The sequence below is a fragment of the Fusarium flagelliforme genome, assembly GCF_020744385.1.
Source record: "Fusarium flagelliforme strain FIESC 12 MPI-CAGE-AA-0113 chromosome Unknown B0J16scaffold_1, whole genome shotgun sequence".
In the NCBI taxonomy this organism is placed as follows: domain Eukaryota; kingdom Fungi; phylum Ascomycota; class Sordariomycetes; order Hypocreales; family Nectriaceae; genus Fusarium; species Fusarium flagelliforme.
This window is the reverse complement of record NW_025763503.1, coordinates 7,237,836-7,258,232: the sequence shown is the minus strand read 5'-3', so window position 1 is coordinate 7,258,232 and position 20,397 is coordinate 7,237,836. Positions and strand designations below refer to the sequence as shown.

At 50.0% G+C, this 20,397-nt stretch overlaps 8 protein-coding genes across 8 annotated transcripts; 2 read left to right on the top strand and 6 right to left on the bottom strand.

Moving 5' to 3' along the window:
* Window positions 1–150: 150 nt before the first annotated feature.
* On the top strand, window positions 151–3,241 carry B0J16DRAFT_280502 (uncharacterized protein). Its single transcript, XM_046123904.1, has 4 exons — window positions 151–326; window positions 417–521; window positions 591–1,284; window positions 1,332–3,241. The coding sequence occupies exons 1-4, from the start codon at window positions 294–296 to the stop codon at window positions 3,029–3,031; spliced, it is 2,532 nt and encodes an 843-aa protein (XP_045990318.1). The 5' UTR covers window positions 151–293; the 3' UTR covers window positions 3,032–3,241.
* Window positions 3,242–3,725: 484 nt separating this feature from the next.
* B0J16DRAFT_43438 (nucleotide-diphospho-sugar transferase) lies at window positions 3,726–6,588 on the bottom strand. The gene is made up of 6 exons (XM_046133852.1): window positions 6,420–6,588; window positions 6,336–6,363; window positions 6,176–6,282; window positions 5,530–6,114; window positions 5,157–5,479; window positions 3,726–5,094 (listed from the first exon to the last, which is right to left on the bottom strand). The coding sequence occupies exons 1-6, from the start codon at window positions 6,459–6,461 to the stop codon at window positions 3,882–3,884; spliced, it is 2,298 nt and encodes a 765-aa protein (XP_045990317.1). The 5' UTR covers window positions 6,462–6,588; the 3' UTR covers window positions 3,726–3,881.
* Window positions 6,589–8,536: 1,948 nt separating this feature from the next.
* On the bottom strand, window positions 8,537–10,152 carry B0J16DRAFT_43432 (uncharacterized protein). The gene has a single exon (XM_046133851.1). The coding sequence runs from the start codon at window positions 9,990–9,992 to the stop codon at window positions 8,631–8,633; it is 1,362 nt and encodes a 453-aa protein (XP_045990316.1). The 5' UTR covers window positions 9,993–10,152; the 3' UTR covers window positions 8,537–8,630.
* Window positions 10,153–11,328: 1,176 nt separating this feature from the next.
* B0J16DRAFT_379121 (Alpha/Beta hydrolase protein) lies at window positions 11,329–12,277 on the bottom strand (the record flags this gene model as incomplete). Its single annotated transcript, XM_046130976.1, has 2 exons — window positions 11,329–12,159; window positions 12,212–12,277. 2 exons carry the CDS (start codon window positions 12,275–12,277, stop codon window positions 11,329–11,331), a joined length of 897 nt encoding a protein of 298 aa, XP_045990315.1.
* Window positions 12,278–13,047: 770 nt separating this feature from the next.
* On the bottom strand, window positions 13,048–15,961 carry B0J16DRAFT_330854 (P-loop containing nucleoside triphosphate hydrolase protein). The gene has a single exon (XM_046126518.1). It carries the CDS (start codon window positions 15,746–15,748, stop codon window positions 13,355–13,357), a length of 2,394 nt encoding a protein of 797 aa, XP_045990314.1. The 5' UTR covers window positions 15,749–15,961; the 3' UTR covers window positions 13,048–13,354.
* A 226-nt stretch (window positions 15,962–16,187) lies between these two features.
* On the bottom strand, window positions 16,188–18,220 carry B0J16DRAFT_330853 (RNA polymerase II-binding domain-containing protein). Its single transcript, XM_046126517.1, has 4 exons — window positions 17,753–18,220; window positions 17,609–17,700; window positions 17,360–17,560; window positions 16,188–17,302 (listed from the first exon to the last, which is right to left on the bottom strand). The coding sequence occupies exons 1-4, from the start codon at window positions 17,848–17,850 to the stop codon at window positions 16,515–16,517; spliced, it is 1,179 nt and encodes a 392-aa protein (XP_045990313.1). The 5' UTR covers window positions 17,851–18,220; the 3' UTR covers window positions 16,188–16,514.
* A 302-nt stretch (window positions 18,221–18,522) lies between these two features.
* On the top strand, window positions 18,523–19,353 carry B0J16DRAFT_314980 (clathrin light chain; the record flags this gene model as incomplete). Its single annotated transcript, XM_046125222.1, has 3 exons — window positions 18,523–18,565; window positions 18,621–18,835; window positions 18,892–19,353. 3 exons carry the CDS (start codon window positions 18,523–18,525, stop codon window positions 19,351–19,353), a joined length of 720 nt encoding a protein of 239 aa, XP_045990312.1.
* Window positions 19,354–19,676: 323 nt separating this feature from the next.
* B0J16DRAFT_379117 (uncharacterized protein) lies at window positions 19,677–20,143 on the bottom strand (the record flags this gene model as incomplete). Its single annotated transcript, XM_046130975.1, has 4 exons — window positions 19,677–19,735; window positions 19,803–19,863; window positions 19,919–20,003; window positions 20,139–20,143. The coding sequence occupies 4 exons, from the start codon at window positions 20,141–20,143 to the stop codon at window positions 19,677–19,679; spliced, it is 210 nt and encodes a 69-aa protein (XP_045990311.1).
* Between the last annotated feature and the right edge of the window lie 254 nt (window positions 20,144–20,397).

Below are 20,397 nucleotides of genomic sequence, written 5' to 3'. Positions count from 1 at the left end.
TGATGCCCGATCCATTTGTCTTTAGGGTAGCCCACTTTTGACAGTGGTTCCTGATTACTCATCCCCTCTCTCACGTCAGAGCATTGTCACGTGCCTCGGCCCCTGCGTCATCGGTCGTGTGTCGCTGTGCTTAACGTGGCATCAAGCTCGCTTTCATCGATTGCAGTGAAAGCAAAGAACTACGTACATTCATCAAAAGTTATCCGGATTAAGCCATGGGGATGAGGGAGTGATCTTTTACTTTTGTTATTTTTGATGACGACTTGAATTATTTGCTAAAAGTCAGAACTCCCATGCCCAAGATGCGACTTGGCTGGTATGCTGGGGTAAGTAATTGCTTTGGTTGGAGAGCTCGGGGGAAGCTATATGGAGCTATGGCTGATCATCATGGACCAATGCTAACATTTGATGCAAAGGCCTCAACGGCCCTCGCGGGCAGCGTTGTCCTCTCAGCCTTTTATCAGAGGGCCAACTTCTATTCGGCAATGGTATATCTTGCCCAGAGCAACTTTTGTCTACTGGTACGTGGTTCCCTTACCTTTGGGATTGATGCCCCTCTCCTGTCGTGATATTGAACTCATAATGTACAGGTCTTGGTCAACTTTGCGCTTCTCTTCTACAGTAGCTTTGTCTACAGTCTAATACGATTGTGCTACGGCCCCCTCCGCGCTGTCGAAGTCGAACAACTTACAGAACGGGCCTGGTTCGCGATAACGGAAACATGCTTGGCTATGACCATTTTTCGAGATGAAATAGGTGCTTGGTTTCTCGTAATGTTCGCTGCCTTAATTACTGGAAAGGTTTGGGGTTGGATCGGTGATGGAAGAGTTGAGGTCCTCGAGCAACAACCGCCTGCAAACCCACGTCTGTTCCATTTGCGACTGAGCGTGTCGCTCACGCTCAGCTTCATATACGATATCTACATCCTCCGATACACGATCAATACCGTCATTCAGCAAGCCAGACCCAACATGATGGTCATGTTCCTTTTTGAGTTCGCAGTGTTGGCAACAAGTTCATGGCGGACAGCAGCCCGGTATGCGTTGTCCTTGATCGAACATAACATCCAAGAGCAGCAGAAACGCAAAAGACTGGCTGAAAGGAGACAAGAGGTCAGAGAGGAGCGAGAGGCCATCGAACGTCAACGCGAAGCAGCTGCAGCCGCAGGCGAGGAAGTCTCCAACGACCCTCTTCCTAACGAGGATGATATTGATGAAATGGATATCGAAGTGCCGGGCTGGTCTTCCAAGGGAGAGTTTGTTCTCTGGCTTGACCTCGCTACAGGTATGATGCACCCCGGTCTCTTTGGGAAATACCACTGACATTGTTAGATCTGGTCAAGCTTGGCATATATATCGTTTTCTTTTTTATGCTCCTCACGTTCTATGGCTTACCAATCCACATTATGAGGGACCTCTTTATGACGGCTAGGGATTTTATCAAGAGACTGGGAGCTTTACTGCGGTACCGTAAGGCGATTCAGGAGATGAATCGTTACCCTGACGCCACTCTGGAAGAGCTCGCACGAGAAGATACCTGCATCATTTGTCGCGAAGAAATGCGCCCCTGGGATCCTGAGAACAACCCAGGAGCAATGGACAGGATTCGGCCGAAGAAGTTACCATGCGGCCATATCTTGCACCTTGGTTGCCTCAAGAGCTGGCTCGAACGACAGCAGGTATGCCCAACCTGTCGAAGCCCTGTTAGCCTTAATGAGAACGCTCGCGCTGGCCAGAACAGGGCCGCAGGACTTCGAATAGAGATCAGAGGCGGGGCCGCAGCTCAGCAAGCGCCAGCAAACCCTGGAATTGCTCCCGCGCAGGGACAGCAGAATGGAGGTGCTCAACCTGAGCAACGACCAGCTCCGCCACGGGTTTTCAACTTTGGCCCCCTCCGTGTTGGGTTTGGAGCAAATGGACAGCAAGCTAGAGAACTTGCCCAGCAATTTGGCATGCCTCAAGCTGCGGTTAATCAACAAGGCTTGGCACCTCCCACCCAAGGGGTTGGTACACCTCCTGTCGCTGGTCAAACTGCACCAGCGACTCCTCTTCCCACTGGCGATAACTTGCAGACCGCTGCACAACTACTAAGTCAGGCAGATCAGATGATTCAACGTGAGGTGCAGTCAGCTATGATGGCTTATCAAGAGGTACAAACTCTTCAGCTTCTCCAGGCAGAGCTACAACGCATCAGGCAAAGACAGAATGCCCCGGAACCCGCGTTCAACACCCAGGCACAACCGATACCACCTCCTATGTACCCCTTGACTCAACCTCTCATGCCACAGCCCTACCCCATGATGCCAGTGCCTATGCAGCAACTGCATATGCCCTCGGGCTTTCCGCAATTCTCTGGTCTTCCTCCACGAATCCCAAGCCCTCTGATGGCTCGACACGGTGCTGCCCCTAATGCGGTACCCATTCCTTCCGGCAGCGCTGAGCTTCCTGAGGGAGTTGTTATCCCTCCTGGCTGGTCCTTGATGCCTTTGCAACGTCTTGATGGTAGCCAAACCTCAACGCAACCCTCGCCACAGGTAGGCCCTCAAGCGACAATGGTAGACAATATCACTATGCCTCAACCTACATCTGCGGCTAGACAACCGTCTCCAATTGGCAGTAGGAACCAAGAAGCTGAACCGGCTGAGAGTACATCTGCTCCCCCGTCTGCCCCTCCTCAATTTCCAACGCAGTTTACGCGAGCTGTTGATCCGCCTCAGGTTGTTGCGCCTAGTCCTCGTATGCCTAACTGGGGAGGATCGGCTCAGCTCTTCGGCAACAACACTCGCCCGAATCAGACTGAATCAGAGTCTAGGAACGGTTTGCAGGCTGAACCAAGCTCAAGTCAGACTACTCATGCCGAGGCTATATCCCAGTCAAGTCCAGCAGCTGAGCATACACCGGAAGGGTCTTCAGTATCCCATAGTGAAGATGATGAAGAGCCAGCAAGCAGCTCGTCGAAAGGCAAGGCCAAAGCTGTGACTGTCGAAGATGTTGATGACGACGAAGACAAGGACAAACCAAAGGAGGATTAATCCTATAAGGAACATAGAATTCGACTTTCTTGAGCTTTATCTTTCTTTGTACGCGGAGGCATCATAGCCCGCTCGCTTATATTGACTAGCGGAGAGCCAGGCAGCATTTGTTTTTATCCAGATAGCGACATGGCGTTTTGAGGAGTTGTGTGTATTACTCGATTAACTCAATGGCGCAACAAAACATAGTTAACACGTGAAATATATATTTATCAAGTATTGTACACTCGAACGCTTAACGTGCAAGCTAGCAATGCAATCTGAAGTTATATCAATATTCACAATCCACAAACACCACCCCATGACGAACGAACACGGCAGAAACGCAGACGAATGGAAGAGTGCTAAATGAAACTGGACCAAAACCATGCAGAATAGATACACAGAAAACAAGTACGAGCGCAGAACAAAAGCATGATGCAATGCCAAACAGAGCAAATGAGTTGAATCCCAAGACAAGTCAGGAGAACAATTTTCCTACTCTTTGACGCCTGTGAAGAACATGCTGCCATAATCTTCATATTCCAACAAAAATACATCTTTCCTTCTCTTCCTCAGCGTTAGTTACCATTGTAGACCTTGCGACTCCCTGATGTTGCACAAGGTAGCCACGAAAAACGATGAGGAAAAAAAAGGAGAATAAACATGCGTCCATGCCGCGAATACCCAAGAGCCATCACTTTACCTGTATTCCAGTATTTATTACCATCCCCGTCCATAGCCATGAAGCGGTAACACATTAATCATTCCTTCTTGACTCTTCCCTGACATGTTCTCGGTGGACAAGGACAAAAGACTCGATATCTTCTGGCCATTCGTGGGAGGCTGCTGATGTACGGATTGTCGTTTCCTATGCGTTAAGAGCATCCAGTTCCTCCTCCTTAGGCGGCAGAGGAGTCTCGCGCTGTGGTATATCTTCGCCCTTCTCCCATGCGGCGCCGGGGCCTGAGTAGCTCGGTTCGGGTATCGTTGTCGCTTGAGAAGTTGAAGTCGATTCGGGGTCAAGACGGCCACTGCTCATATCGCGCAAGATGCCTGCTGATCGTTCGCCCTTCACCGGCTGTGGGCTTAACACGCCTGTGGCGGACTGCGCAATATAAGTAGGTGATTTCGAATCACCCGAACCAAAAGGTAATGGGCGTGTTGGAATTTCGCGACTCACTCCTCCTTCTCCTCCCTCGGTTCCATCACCACTAAGTCTTCTGAGCAACGCATCCGATTGCTGCTTGGCCAACTTCTGTAGCTGTTCTAGCGGATCCTGGTGATGCAGCACCAAGTCAGTCACCTCGCACAGACAGTCTGTAGGCCCCCATCGTCTCCCATGCACACATACCCAGTCGGACTGCGCCGGCACGCCTTCGGCCTCAGGAAGCTTCTTCGCCCCTTCATCTTCATGTTCCGCGTCGTCTTCTGCAAAGAAAGAGTTTCGATGGACCGGAGCTGGTGTAACTGGCAAGCTGGGACGCTCAACGGCGCTGGGGAAATCGGTGAGCTTTAAACCCCGCAGCTTGAAACTGCTCTTGTCGTCCCTCCATGAGCCGGTTGTTGGACTTTTCACGCGACCTGTCGAAGAGGTCGAACTCTTACCACGTCGGTGACCGCCATGCAGACGGTCGACGTACCGCTCGATTTCAGGCACTTCGTCCCAAGCATTTGTGCGCGTGTATGATGTCCAAGGGTCCGATGGTGTGATCTGTACTATAGGGGTAGTTGTAGTTGACTCATTCTTCGTTTCTGTAAGGCCTTCAGTTTTCACGGAGAGTGGCGTTGTGCCTGTAGCACTCGACTCTTCAGGGGTAGATTTTGGTTCAGGTTCAGGCTCCGGTTCAGGCTCTCCAGCAAACGTTCTCGTTGGTCGAGGTCGGTTACGTTCCCAGGGAAAGATCTCCGGAGCTGGCTTTGACCGAGGAGCGGGCTTCTCCTTTGGAACTTCATACCACATATTCTTTGGGGGACTCGGGTACCTTGTAGGGGGAACGAATGGTGCGGTGTCGCGGGACATTTCGTAGTGAGTAGAAGGGAAGTTCATCGCTTCAGGCTTCGAATCGGAGGGAGGAGGGTGTCTTGAAAAGTCAGCGTCTCATGTTCACGGCAAAATAGAAGTTTTAATCAGTGATAAACATACCTCTGAGCATCCCAATCATGCATCGTGATCGGGGGTGGCTCTTTCTTAGGTTCTTGGTGTTGATGGTGCTGATGAGGAGCAGGGCCAGATTGGGTAGTAGAATGCTGCCCATGGTCGGATTTTTCGCCGTGGTGCTGAGGCTCTGAGCGTTGTTCCGGCTGAGGTGCGTGGTGCTCCTGGTGCTGCCCTTCAGCAGGAGTAGTCGAACCCTGACCATGAGACTGCTCTTCGCTGGTAGAAGGCTGCGCCTGAACTGATTGAGGACGCCATTCTCCCTTTGTAAAGTACTGGACATACTGGGTAGCGTCACCAGAAGCAGATTCCTAGACAGAAAGTTAGAGACCAATATTTCCTATACACAAAACGAACTCACCTGGTGCCGGTAATGTCTATCGTAGACTGCCCACCACCGTCCTATCATTTCACTAAAAGGATTGCTTCCAGCAGGTGCATCTCGGCCGGTAAACCACGGCTTGTTTGCGCCAATAAAATGCACCATGTTGATACTGGACTGAAAGTGTCGGTACGCAGGTACATATTGGTAGTGGGCAGATGGCGTGACGTTGTAAGTGAAGCTCAGGCGATGGTACCGTTGGCCAAAGTGCATATTGATCAGACCTTGATCAGCACCGTCGAAAGAGATTCCCCTCTCAGCCATGGCGATCATGGCATAGTAGTCACCCATATTGGGATCCAAGACCATTACACCAGTGTTGAATAGATCTGGCCAACCGATATCGGGCGCAGCGGCGAAGGGATGGGGTAAGTCGAAGAGCTCTTCGGGAGCTCTGTACGCGACGACATCAGCGTCAATGTAGACAATCTTTGAGAACTGAGTGAGCTTCCACAGATTGATCTTGGTAAAAGCTGAGTGCAGGTCGCCACGGTTCATGAGGTACAGGTTGGCTGGGTGGTCATTGCGAATGCGCGGCACAGGGAAGACATAATCGTAGACATTCTGAAAGACGTATGGTTAGCGAAATGTTCGTAGATGCGCAAGAACACGTTGGATAGCTTACCTTGAGTTGTGTAATGGAGTCGGCCGAAACGGAATCGAGTGTAACCAGGACTGCCAGCTTGCGGTTGGCTCCAGCATCGCGGAGGGAATGAGCGAGGACGAGTGCGCCTGGGGAAAGAGTCAGCTCAAGTTTGAGGGGAAGACGGGGTCAATTGGCGCACCAGGAAGATAAGAATCGCTCAAGAGAAGCTGTCGAATTGTTAGCGAGGTATATTCGAGCACAATGGGCGCAGAATGGATCGAACCGTAGCATAGATATGCTCGCCTTTGGCACCTTGGGCAGCCATGATGGTTGTATGGAAGTGTGAGTAGTTGACCAGCTGAAAGACAAACCTCGGCGCAGATTGTCCAGGTCAGCTACAACAAGTTGAAGAGGTCGGTCAGCAGCCCATGGAAAGAAGCTCTGGAGGAGAAGAGGAAGAGGAGAAGTCGTGGGATCACGATTTGACGGAGCTTGTCGAGGGTCCAAGCCAACAAGAAGGCAAAGCAAGCTCGATCTAGCAAGGGTACCTGGTGGAAGCTAAATGCTAGTACAGGCAGACTACTGTGGTCTATGCTTTTGAAACGATGCAGGAATCTCTAGCGATGCCTGAAGGTATCTGGTATAAAACCTAGAGAGGGAGGAGAAGAGTTGGAGAAGAAACTTGGAGAGGGGGTAAAAGCAGAGCCAAGGCGTGACGTGATATGGACATGAGAATGGATGAGAAGGAAAATGAAAATGAGAATGGCAGGTAATGTTAGTGTTCCATCCTATGCAGTGTATGTGATGATCCGATGATGGCCCCCCGGCCCCAGACGATTTGGAGGGGGGAACTTCCCAGTCCAGGTGCAGCTCCAGCAAACTAACTCAACTTAGGCCAGAACGCACTGGAGCTCGGGCTGTCTCCAGTAAGCTCCTGTGGGGTCACCCAAGACTCCAAGCGACACCATTAACGGGCTATATGCCTGTAAAGCTTCAGTTAACTACAGATACCTAAGGAAAGAGCTCAATGGATGGCTTAAACACGGCTGGGAACTTTGAAGGTGTCTGACAGACAGTCTGTGATGACCCTTCAGGTACTAAACTCTAACTGTTCCAAGCCACAATGACCCTGAGGAACTCTCCTGTTCTAGAAGCGCCGAGGTCTGACACTTTTTTGCAGTCCAATACTCCTGCCGTCCAAGGGCACCGCACAACATCCATATAATAACAACTTGAGCTATGGATACAAATTTGTTGAATCATGGCCCCCACGTTCGTACAGAAAAGAGATTGAGGGTTCACTGCCTTCAATTGCACAAAACTTGGGACCGTTTTGGTGCTCCCTTGGTGCAGTAGAGCTACCTACTGTACTACTGTACCTTGGGTCCGTAAATCGGGGCGGGTTTCTCGTACTAGTCAATCGCCACTAATTTCAACGGCTGCACGATGATGGAATTGTCAGTTTCTAGTCCTGGTAGCTTTCATAGCTCCAACCTCATTCAATTCTTTCTCTCTGCAACATATAATATAAGCACGGCACTCGCGTCAGTCAGGGATTTCCTGCATATGATGCTCGTATCCTTCAACCATCCAGGGATGAGTTCGCGAGCGGGCTCCTGCATACAACCGAAACTGGTCATGTTCCCCCCCTTGTAAAGTTGCTTCGAGAATGTGACGCGCCGCTCAAATACGTGCATTTAATCTCAACCATTCCAAACTGTGGTCCCTTGGTTGAAGCTGTTGGGTTGAAATGCACAGAAAATCCCGCTCGATCACTTCATCATGACACGCCGCGAGTCCCCTTTCTAATCTCAATCTCGCCCTTAATTAGGTTTTGGTGTTTGTAAAGACATTCAAATCTTAGCCGAAGAGCTAAGGTTAGAATTGAACTAGCTAAGACTGTGACGTAGATTTGGTGTTTTACTATTGTAGATCGCATTGGCTGTCCACTCGGACATGGCATACCGAGACATTAGACAAATATCGGGACAAAGACACGCGAGAAAACTTGTCACTTTTCCATACCAACGTGTCTCACTTCACCAAACATCGACAGTTCAGTTCTGCAATGCCGGGATCTGCGCAACTTGCATGATTTAGCTCAATTCGCCTTGCTTAAACCCTACCTGCAGCACTATACTGTATCAACTGGCTTCATGTCGATGCGTCACACGCTATCACTTGCATAAGTAGTCCACGTGAGCTATTGTTGCAATGATGGCTTCGTTTCTTTGCAAAAAGACTAGCCCTGATTTCACTACTGCTCCAAGTCTTGCCACTTCATTCATCATCGTATACACTAATTAATTACCCTCGAGAGGTTTCTTGTCTTTGATGCTATAGCCCTTCAGGCTTCGTGTACCCGGCCGAGTACATGTCTCGTCTCAGCTCCCTTGTCTTTCACACCGAACGCCAACGCCAAAACCCCTTCCCAGCCGCTCAAAACGCCCTTTCCAATTCAAAGATCTCCTGAAAACGCATTCCGAACCTAGACCTACATGTCCTTCTTAAATGCGTGTTCTGGTTTGTGCGTGGTCTCGTAGTCGATGTGAACGTATGCCCGTTCAATATCGGGAAGATCCTCCAGCTTAATCTGAAGCGCCTCTGCGATGTCGTGGCTCTCCTGGAGAGTCTGTGTTGGCTCCATAACAATGTCCACCTCGGCAATCAAACGAGGACCTGAGTGATACACACGCACGGTGTCAATGCCAACGATTGCATCGTCGTGCGTGACGCACACATATGTGATGAGCTGCTGTGTCTCGACAGGAGCTGTGACACCAACAACAAGCAGGAACTCGTCAAAAGCGGTATGTAGCCAAATGCAAGAGATAAGGACCGACAGCAGGATGGCACCCATGGGATCAATCCACCAGACCAGCTTTGCGCCGCCAGTAGCTGTAAGAATACCAAAGCCGTTGATGAGGAGATCGTTACGATGATCCTGCCAGAGAATATTTACCTGGCTGTACTTGTCCTTGAGCGCCCAGCAGTATAGGAAAAGGACGAATTTGGTGGCGAAGGCGCAGCAGACCGAGATGACAGCAGGAAGATGAAAGCCCTTATCAGATTTCGACTGTGCCAACTCTTGACATGCGAAGGCAATGATGATGAGGGAGACGGCGATCATGAGAAAGCAGAAGACAATATTTCCTACAGTCTCGAGACGTGCCTTGCCAGCAGGAAACCGTCTAGAATCCACATGACGGATGGCTCGAGCCGATAGGATGAGAGTGAGGTTACTCAGAGGATCGAAAACAGAGTCGGCCATAGTGGTGAAAAGCGAAAGCGAGCCCGATGAGATAGCAGCGTAAAGCTGAATAGCTGACAGAGCAACGTTGGCTACAAGAGAACCCCAAACAGCAATGCGAAACTTGAGTTGATCCTCGCCATGCTGGTCGCGAGCTTCATCACGATGCTGCTCAACCGACTTGAGCATACGATCAATTGCCGCATTCTGATTTTCGTAGAAGCCCTGTAGCTTACGAGCCTTTATCTTGGAGCCGATCTTGCTGGGCATACAGTTGCGCCCAGGGAGGCTATCCCGCTTCCGCGATGTATTGGCTTTTATGTCGGCAAGATCAGACTCCGTCTTGTAGCCGCGAGAGAGGCCATATGGATCGTTGTCAATGGGACTATGCTGTCGACGTCCGGTCGCGGTAAGTTGGCTCTCGACATCAGTCATGTGAGAAACGTTCCTGGCGATAGTCTCATTGTCGTCGACCATTACAGGCTCAAAAGCGGTACTGGCTCCATTGTGTCTGGTCGATGACCTCGAGCAACTTCGTGTTCGTGGGCGCTCGATAGATTGCAAGTGAATAGACTTGGGGTGAGCGTGATTGTTATCTGGCGTCATGTCTTGATAGACGGTGGCGGCTCCAAAGGGTGATGGTGATGTATCGGAGAAGCAAATGCACAATATCGATATTGTTTGTTACACAACGTGAAAAACTGTTGGATGACGATATGGAAGTGAGAAAAATGTTGAAGGGAAGACAACAAATAGGCCTCAGGAGCGAAGAAGGTGCCTCATCAAAAGCATCTGCTAGTGCGGGTTGTAGACTAGGTGCAGTGATGATCTCAGTTGATCGGCTGTCAGGCAAGATCAAGATCGAGGTCAATGGGAGTTACTAGTTGACTGTGTGCTGTGCTGTGCTATGCTGTGCTGTACTGTAGTCAGTTGGCTATTCGATAGAGCTTTGTGCCAACGAATAGAGTTGATAGTATAGCAAGGACATGGATGTATAGGAACAAGGTCGAGGCAAACAAAATTGTTTGATGAAGTAGAACAGATCTGATCCGATCTAGTTCATCCTTCAATGTACCTCGAGTCTTGGCTCGACCAGTCATGTTCCCACGTGGAGGAGGAGCGATAGAGACCTCAATCCACGACCTCAGGGCAGTCACGATGACATCCATTGTTAAGGATATCAATAGCGACGAGAGCTTTCCCTTAACAACTGTGCTGTATGTACAGCGACGCTGGACCAATAACGGTTAGTCAATTAGTGAGCTTCAGTTTCCGTGAGAGCCGAAATAGAATGAGTAAGCGGAGCATGCTTTCCGAGTCCTAGTCCAACATGGAGAGGACAATATTACATCATGGGAAGCTTCACTTAATCAAATATCGGAAGAAGAGGAGCGGGAGACGTTCAATTATAGTTCAAATACGGCTCCGATAAGCTCAGGAACCGACCGGAGCAGGTCTCGGCGTCCCGTAACTTTTTACGTCTTGGAAACGTTTGGCTTCGGGCGTCTACGGAGCGGAAGGACGGACAGGGCAGGCCCACTTTGACAGTTGACAGACGATTGCTTGTCTCCATAGATCTGATCTGGACTTTGGTAGCATGCAGGCCAAGGCCAGATGTAACTGAGGCTATTGCTCAGTCTATTGGCTTGGTATGCCGCTTTTGTACATGGGAACCCAAGATAAGCGGCCATGTTATACAATACAGCCAGCCACGATCGGAGGTCCGACAGGTCGGTCATTAATTAGTATATAAGATAGACATAGACACTCTTTTCGCTTTCTGTAAAAAATATTTGGATCGAGGTAAAATGACATCAAGTGATGTAAAGATTACCGACAACATGGTTGGTGTATGGTACAAAAAGAAAGGTGCATGAGTCTAGTGCTTCTTGCAGATCCAGAAATCATAACCGCCAAAACAATATCCCAGCTTCATTCTTCATTACAGCTTCGCCTCGATCGGCTTCTCACCTGAGCTCCTCTCCAGGATCCAATTAGTGATATCCTTCGCGTACTCCTCCTGGCACAGGTCTACGTGCAGAGCGTGGTATCCTCCCACATACGTCTTGACAACCTTATCCTCGATTTCCTGTCGCTTTGCAAACTCCATGGCGGCCTCATAGCTGCAGGCCTTGTCATGGTCTCCGTGGCCGAGCCAAAGAGACTTGACTTCCTTGCCCAACTTCACGGAGCCCGATTGCAGAGCAGCCGTTCGGTCGAGAAGCGACGCCAAGCCCTCCAGCGTACCTGTATCGTGGCAAAGAGGATCTTCCTTGTAGCCTTTGGCTATCTCGGGTCTTCGCGTCAAGTTCATGACGTCGAGTTCATGCTTGAGCTGAAATCTTGGCAGGATCTTGCAGGCTAATCGACCTGCCATAACCTTGAACCAGCTGGGCACCTCCTCGGGCGCGAATCCGATGAAAGGAGCCTCCAACATCCAACCGCGAACTTGGCTCACGAGCTTGGCATACTGAGGGTCAGCCGCAAGTGTGATGACCTCGCCGCCGCCCATAGAGTGGCCTAGGACAAAGACCGGGACATCCGAAGGCAGCTTACTCTCGATGAAGGCCGCAATATCGGCAATCACGCGTGGTGTCGAGCCAGTGTTCCCTTTGTCGGAGGATTGCTTGACGCTTCGGCCCCAGCCTCTCTGGTCGAAACCGAAGACCTGGATGCCGCTAGAGGCTAAAATACGATATACGTCATCATACCAGTTGACGTGGTCGCTGAAGCCATGAACGTGGATCACCTTGGCTTTGATGGGACCTTCAGGCTGTTGTCGCGTCAGCTTTTGTCCGGACCAGCGATTATTTATTGATACTTACTGTCCAGGTCTTGGTGTAGAGGCTGGCGTCTGCCAGCTGAAAGGTTCCTTCAATTTCGGTCGACATGGGTGCGCAAGTTCAGCAAAAAGGCAAATTATATGTGAGAAGATGGAAGACGAGAAGCTGCTGACTGTAAACAGAGTTAAGAATTACGTTCCGTCTATATTTCGCGACAAAGATGCAAACCGGTTACCAAGAACCAAGGTTTAGCTGGGGTCATGCTTGAGCCAAAATGGGGTCACATGTGACAAACCGTTGCCGATGAGCCTAACCTGCACTTGTTCTATTGGCCTCCATCGTGATGAGACTTGGCCTCAAGACATTTGGCTTATTCCGACTTTGGTATATGCATATTCTGTAACTGAAAGCGGACAATACATTCATGTCAACATTTCTGTCGCCTCGTATTGGACAATCAATTTTACGTTGAGCTGACAATAGTCACATACATCAAGCATGGCTTATCTCAGCTTCGTCGCAATTTCAAACATCACATTCAGATTCGATACCAGTATTTCTGCTTATACTTCTAGCCAAGCAGAACGAGGTACAGGGCTAAGCTCTGTCATTGTGAAACAGATGTAACCACCAACCATGAGCTTGAGGTTCAACATGTTCTTCTTCCGAGAGCCCCGGTCCTCCATCTCGAACTCTATATCCGACTCTATGTCCGACTCTCAGATTTGTCATCTATCACAACTTCCTTCACAAGCAACAGTAATGCAACTTGTCTGACAAAAGTTGGTCTTATAGAAGGACATGACACAACTCACTCCCCTGCGTGATCCTATCTTTTCACACAGAAACTGTATAAATGATACTTGTTCCGAAACTCCAAGACTTGACAAAATGTTGAGATGTTGTTTTCTGTGCACAGCTATCAATACCTATCATTGCCTAACTATGTCTTCCATTTTGAGGAGTAAATAACCAAACCAACGACGCCAATGAAAGTAGGATATATGTCGAGTGGAGTTCTCTTTGCTGCTGCTGGCGTCCCAAATCATTCGCCATAGAGACTCAGACATAGATACCAGGATATATAATTTACATGATTCGTCTAATCTTTCTTCATCCCCGTAACCCCCATCCATATTATGTTTTTACGGGAAAGCTGCTCTGCTCTATATGACCTAAAACGCTTCAAGGTCTCTTCTCCTCGTCCTTGGAGTTCTTGCTCTCTTCGTTGTGCTCAAAACTCTCCTCATCATCTTTCTCCAGGTCATCCTCAAGTTCCTCGGCCTCGGTGATGTGTGCCCGTGCAGCGGTCGCCCCGCTTTCCTTGGAAACCTCACCACCGCTCATCTGCCACTCCATGAGCCTGCTGAATGCGCTCTCCTTGTCGGCAGCAAGCTGCTTGTAGCTACCAATTTCAGCGACCTTACCCTCGTTGTTAAGAACAATAATCTGGTCGGATCGCTTGATAGTTGAGAGACGATGAGCAATGGAGATGGTGGTGTTGCGGCCACGCAAAAGACCAGCCAGGGCTTCGTTGACGAGAGTCTCTGACTCGGCATCTAGTGCGGACGTGGCTTCATCAAGAATCAGAATATCAGGGTCCTTGAGCAGAGCTCGTGCGATAGCAATTCGCTGCTTCTGACCTCCTGAAAGCTGAGAACCACGAGCACCAACCTGAGTTTCTAAACCGTCGGGTAGATCGCTGATGAAGTTGCAGTTTGCTCGTCGCGCAGCGGAGATAATATCGTAACGACTCGCCTGGGGCTTTCCATAGGCAATGTTTTCAGCGATGGTTCCAGAGAAGAGAACAGGTTCCTGGGAAACCATGCCAATGCGCCTTCGCAGGGACTTGACATTCATACCCGAGATGTCTTGACCGTTAATAGTAATAGAGCCCGATGTAGGATTGTAGAATCTGAGCAGCAGAGAAGCCACTGTGGATTTGCCACCTCCTGATGGACCAACAACACATACGTTGCTACCCGGAGAGATCTCGAAATCCAACCCGTTGAAAATCTTGACGGCTGGCCGAGTAGGATAGGCGAACGTGACATCAGTAAATCTGATAGGACCCTGTGCTGATTTGACCTGAACACCGACTGTTTGCGGAATTCCAGGTTTGCGATCTTGTAATTCGAAAAGTCGACTTGCGGCACCGACACCCTTCATGAGTTCTGAGTAAAAGCCCGAGAGACCGAACAAACTTGAACCCGCAAATGCAGTGTACATCATGAACGAAGTTAGGTCTCCGAGGGACATGGCGCCGCTGCGTACGAAGCCACCTCCAACAACCAGCATAGCCAGAATCGTCATATTGCCAGCCCAGCCGGTTGAAGCAAAGAATGTGGCAGCGATGAGTGATTCCTTTTTACCGAGGGCAAAGATCTTTCGAATCTGGTTGTTGTAGCGGCCGATTTCCTGTACTTCGCCGACGAAAGCTTGACTGGTCTTGACGTTGCCAAGGCGTTCTTCAGCAATCTTGGTCAGAGTACCCAAATTCCTCTGGATTGATCTGCTAACGTTTCGAATGGCTCGACCATAGATGAAGGCTCCAACTGCAATAGGCGGAAACATAAGTAGCAATAGACCAGTCAACTTGGGGCTTGTCCAGACCATGATAGCAAAACCAGCACCACCACTGAAGAGGGCGCGAAGACCATCACTAAGATTTTGCGTCACAGACTTGCCAACAATAACCGTATCGGAGCTGAGGCGTGAGATGAGATCACCTACACGGTTCGCGTCAAAGAACTCGGCATCCTGAACATATGTACGTCGATAGAGCTGGGATCGGAGTCTTGCAACGACACGTTCGCCAATAATTCGGAGAAGGATGACTCGACCAAAGTTGGCCATGGCTCCAATTGTCAAGACAGTACCCAATCCAACGAAGAATTGGTTCATGGTTAAGCCAAACAAACGGACGTCATCGGCTTCACCTTTGGTAGCAAGATCCAAGATTCGACCAACAGAGAAAGGGATCAACATGGTGACACTAGAGGAAATAACCAGGAAGACAAAAGCAATACCGAGCCAGCGGATTTCCGGACGGGCAATCTTGATCAGTCGTACGATTTCGTCCGAACCAGCTTTTCCAGCCTGCTTTCCCTCTTTCGAGAGTTTGGCAGCTAAGTTAACTTGGGCAGCCCGGGTGGCTTTCTCGCTCTTGGTAAACTCTTGCTTGTGTTCATCCTCGGCAATTTTCCGATTAGCTTCAAGCTCGGCAGACTTCTTGGCGCCTTCTTCGACCTTGGTCTGGATTTCCTGGAGTAAGCGAGGGGCTGTTGAGAACTGTCGCAAGGCGTGAGAAACCGAACCAGGTTGGGAGGATCGAATTCGCGCCAGGGGGAGTCGGGCATGAGATGGAGCATTGTTCGCTGTTGTCCGGAAGGTAGCGATTGAGAACGGTGGGAGGGCGGTTTGACGGGTGCTGGAAGCATGAAAGAGCCTTGTCTGAAGAGTGAAGACTTCAGACTTGTATAGAGAAGGCCCTAATTGAGTTCGCGATGCAGCCAGAGACACTTGCGAGGGCTCGGCGAGGCGTGGGAGCAGCACGCGGCGTGCTACTCCCGAGACCATGATGACGGTAGGGAATTGATCAGATGCCGACTCAGCGTAGCATGTTCAGTAGCGGCGTTGTCGACCGGAGAAACAGATGGGAGATTGAGCTGCAGGCCGAAAGAAGCGTGTGAAGCTGACGGACACTCTAATTATGAATGAGAAGGGATCGAAGTTGAGGTGGTTTGTAATGCCGTCATCGCCGTAGCGGCATTTCTCAGCTTCCGAGTTGCGACAAGCTCAGATATCCAATGCTCACAAAAAAATTAGGTGGGGACTCCGTCGCGAGCTGGTGGGTTATGGTGCGTCCCTAACACGGAAGTCTCTCCCTGTCCTGCCCCTGCCCCTCCATCTCTGTCGGAGCTATCCATGTAAGCTGGATCACAATTCACAGGACTTGAATTGAGTGAGAAGCACTCACAGTAAACAGTAGTCGTTTTATTTTTTATTTCACAAACAACGCACAATTGATAGAACCAACACGAGATTGGACAGTCAATAAAAATTTCGCTCGTCGAACTCTAGCGACACAGCAAACATATTCTCCATTGTGTAGCCATGAAAACATACATTGATTGAACGCCACGACCCTGCTCCTGCACCCTTGAGCACGCAGATACTGACCATTCCAACCATCTATTATACACTCTGACCGGAAGGTTTCTCGAAGATTTTCCCTCTCCTATCTACCTGTTCAAGACAAGCCCTTTTCAAACCTGCGCCGATAGAACGCCATTCCATGTAGGACATGCCCTGTTAAACCTGGCAAACGAGACCGACACCCCGGTCACGACTGAGAGCCCTCTTTAAGCATCTGAGCAACATCAGCATCGATGTCATCGTCTCCCCCTAGATCAGGAAACTCTTCATTATCGACACGGCGACGTTTGTTGGATCCATTGGTAGAAATCGGCAATGACTGGTAGGGTGCAGTCTCTTCTTCGACAGCTGGTTCGAGAGCAGCAGCAGGTTCACCTTCTGGTGTTAGTGCTTCTGGTGTAGGAGCATCGAAGGGCTCAAATGCCGGAGGAGTGAGCGCCTCCATTTCTGGCCTGTCTGGCTCAGCAGGAGTGCTCGAAGACTCCCCGTCTCCAGAATTCCCGTTGCTCTCCGCTGGGCCCAACGCCCGCATGATGCCAACTTCAACCTGTTGCTTCTTCTCTTCAATCTCGACCTTTCGAGACTTTAGTTGAGCGTGATCGGATTTCTCCTGCTCCAATGCCGCTCGGTTGGCATTGAGTAGCGTCTCTAAGCCAGAAACGAGGCCCTCCCTGGCCTTGACACACTCAGCAACTGCATTCTCGGCGTTGGCCAAAGTTTTGAGGAGACCATTCAGACGAGCCGCGTAGACAGGCGCAGAAGGTACCGGTGTTGATGGGTCAGTTTGTTTCTCATACTCCTGACTTGCAGATGCGATTGTGGCCTTCAGAGGAGGGCTCAACTTGGTAACAGTTTGGTGAGCAGACACCAAAGGAGCAAATTCGGATGGAATAGAAGCAGCAGCGGTAGCAGAAGCTCCACCGAAAGGAGAGCCACCGAACCCGGGCTTCGCCATGCCACGAGCCTTGTCAAGTTCTAACACCATGATTAGCCGCTACTCTTGCCAATGAGTTGATATCATTCTGTACTTACCCCCAATACGAGCATCAATGGCAGCTTGAATAGGTGCTTCGAAGATTGATCGGTCTCTCCAGACGTCTATAACGCGCTTGAGTTTGGCCTGGAGTTCCGCTGGCGCTCCCTTGTAAGCAACGGCAGCAGCTTCTGCAATCACTGGCGCAAATGCAATAATAAAGTCATCTTTATGCCGTATTTTAGACTGCTGAGCCACCTCTGCGATGTGAATTAGCCAAATTTCCCACAAACAAGATCCAAACATACCGTTTGCGAGATAAATCAAGCTCAGCCGTTTCGTGCTGGAAGAGTCTTTGAGGCGTTGCAACCAGAGTTGTACGGTGCGGTCTGCATGGCGCCTGTGACCTATTGTCAGTCATATTTTCAAACTGACAAACAAGGGACGCGTACCTATGGAACATGATCCACTGCGCCGCCGTGGCGATGCTGTCATGGCTTTCATTGAGCGACGAGAGTCGCGCCAGTACGGAGTCATCGTTGTAAGCCATCTTGGTAGCAAATGCCTTTCAGCCAGCTCATATAAACAATGAACGACAACTAATAGAATCGAAACCAAGCTCAGAGTATGGATGAGATGGAGCGAGTATTATCTAAGGCTTTTGTAGCTTTTGTTGTTGTAGTATCACTCTGGAGACGTCTACTACAGCTACTTGCAGGAATAATATTCGGAGCTTTTGCTAACCGTCTTTAATACGCAGACAAACAAAGCAGAAATCTCGTTACGATCCGCTTTGCCTGCAAATGTATACCGAGGGAATCAGACTGATGCGCAACGTAAATGTGCGATGAGATGAAATGTTTTCTTTGGTAGAACAAGGAGAGTTTATAGATTGAGAGCTAGGCCAAGCAGCATAAACATCCGATAAAGTGGAAATAGCTTGTAGGCGCATGAATATAGCGCTTTGGTTCATATTTCAGACCCACCCGAGCAAGCTACGTTGCGAGCAGGGCACTCACCGCCCGGCAGAATCCACCTCATCAGCTAGGATGGCCTACTTGGCAGTAACTGAATAGGAGGACCATAGCAACAGCATTCACTGACGATTGTCGCTTCGGATAACAAGAGCCTTTTGATTCCCGAGCATCATCATCCGATACTTCCCACGAAGCGGCGCATACTTAAAATAAACAATCGAAATCTGAAATATCTCACATTCAAAATGGCCGACCGATTCCCTTCACTTGAGGACTTCGATTCTGGGGGTATATATGCATCAATAGCACGCATGCGCGGGATGAACGCTGACGTGTAATCTAGCGCAAACCGATATCAAGGACCCATCTGCTGAGCCCTCGACTGATGATTTCCTCGCTCGCGAGAAGGCTCTCCTTGGAGACGATGCCGAACAGTTCACAACCAACAATGACGCCGCTGCCTTTGCTGATGCCGACGACGACCTCCTTGGCGGCGCTGGCGACAACGAGCAATCTACTTTCGAGTCTCAATTCCCTGATCTGACCCAACCCGAAGCTGTAAGTCAAACAATCCGTTGTTATATCTTCCATCCGGAGACTTATGCTGGATACAGGGTACTGGAGTTTCTGCTGGAACAGGCATCACAGGAGGACCTTCCGTGAGCTACAACTCGGGATACCAGGCCGCCTCCGCAGAGGAGGAGCAGGAACCTGAAGTCATCAAGGAGTGGCGCGAACGCCGGGATAACCAGATTGCTAAGCGTGCCGAACAATTCGCTGCCCAGCGCGAAGAGACGATTAAGGAGGCTCAGCAGAACATCGATGACTTCTATGAGAACTATAACAACAAGAAGGAGAAGGGCATTGCTCAGACACGAAAGGAAGCCGACGAGTTCCTGGAAAGCCGAGAGGACACCGTTTCCGGCGGCACCAGCTGGGACCGAATCGCCAAGTTGGTAGATGTGAGCGGCAAGGGAGCCAAGGGCGGTGCTTCTGGCTCAGGCAAGGAGCGCTTCCGAGAGTTGCTAGTGAGCCTACGAAAGGACGAGAAGGCGCCCGGCGCCACGGGCTACTAAGACGAGCTCAATTGGGGAGTTGGTACATCTATCCGCAGATGGAGAGTTGCAAGTCGGTGCGGAGCACTAGACGTCACTTTTTGATGCATGCAATATTCTGGGTTCTTCATGTATTCTCAAGTTTAGGAGTCCAGGTTTAATGGCAATGACGTGTGAATAGAAGGCACGGTTCGACTGGTAGTTTGTCTCGGTTTCCGTGAATACAAATCAAAGGACAAATCCGCGAGGATTCAGATTGGAATCATCTTCTATTCAATCAATACTGATCACATTGGCCTTCCATCGTTGTCGAGCTCTATAATAAGCCAGGCAGCCCACGAATCTTAGTTTCCGAAGTAAGAGTTGTAGCCGAGAACCTTGCGGCCGGCACCGTAGAAAGAGGCTTCGATTTCGTCAGCGTTCAAGCTCGTGTAAATGCCGTTCTTTCGAAATCGTTGAATAAGACTTACCGCCAAGGGTACCCCAGAGGAGGATGAGGTAGGGGGTCATCAGAACGCGGGCGCGAGGACCCTATCAATCGGTCAGCTGGAAGCTCAGAGTAGCTGGAAAGTCAATTCGGTCGTACAATCTTCCAAAGACGGGTGTGGTTCTTGTAAGCGTTCTGGTAGTAACGCTGGTACTGAGGAACGGGGTTCTTGGCGTTGACGAGACTGGATGAACGTCAGTGACGGATTCTCGTATGATGTGATGTTTTGCGCGATGCCCGGAGCTTGAAATGGACCATTGATGTCGAATGAGGTGGCCAGGGCTATCGAGAGAATCGTTCGCTATTCAATTGTACGTACGGCATTTTGATGTCGGTTAAGGAGAGTCCTGGGAGGCTCCGATGGTTGGTTTCGTGTGGGGTGGTTGAGGTGCTGAACGGAGGATGTCGAAGTTCGGGTAAAGAAATGAGGCCATAACTTGATTGGGAGTCGGGTGTGAAGTATGACTCAGCATAGCTTTCGAGGTTCCGGTTGGCGGGTGGGCACGTGCAAGCGCAACCCCCCTGCCTCTACAATGATGGAGCACTTTCAGATATCGAATAAAAAAGATATGGGGATC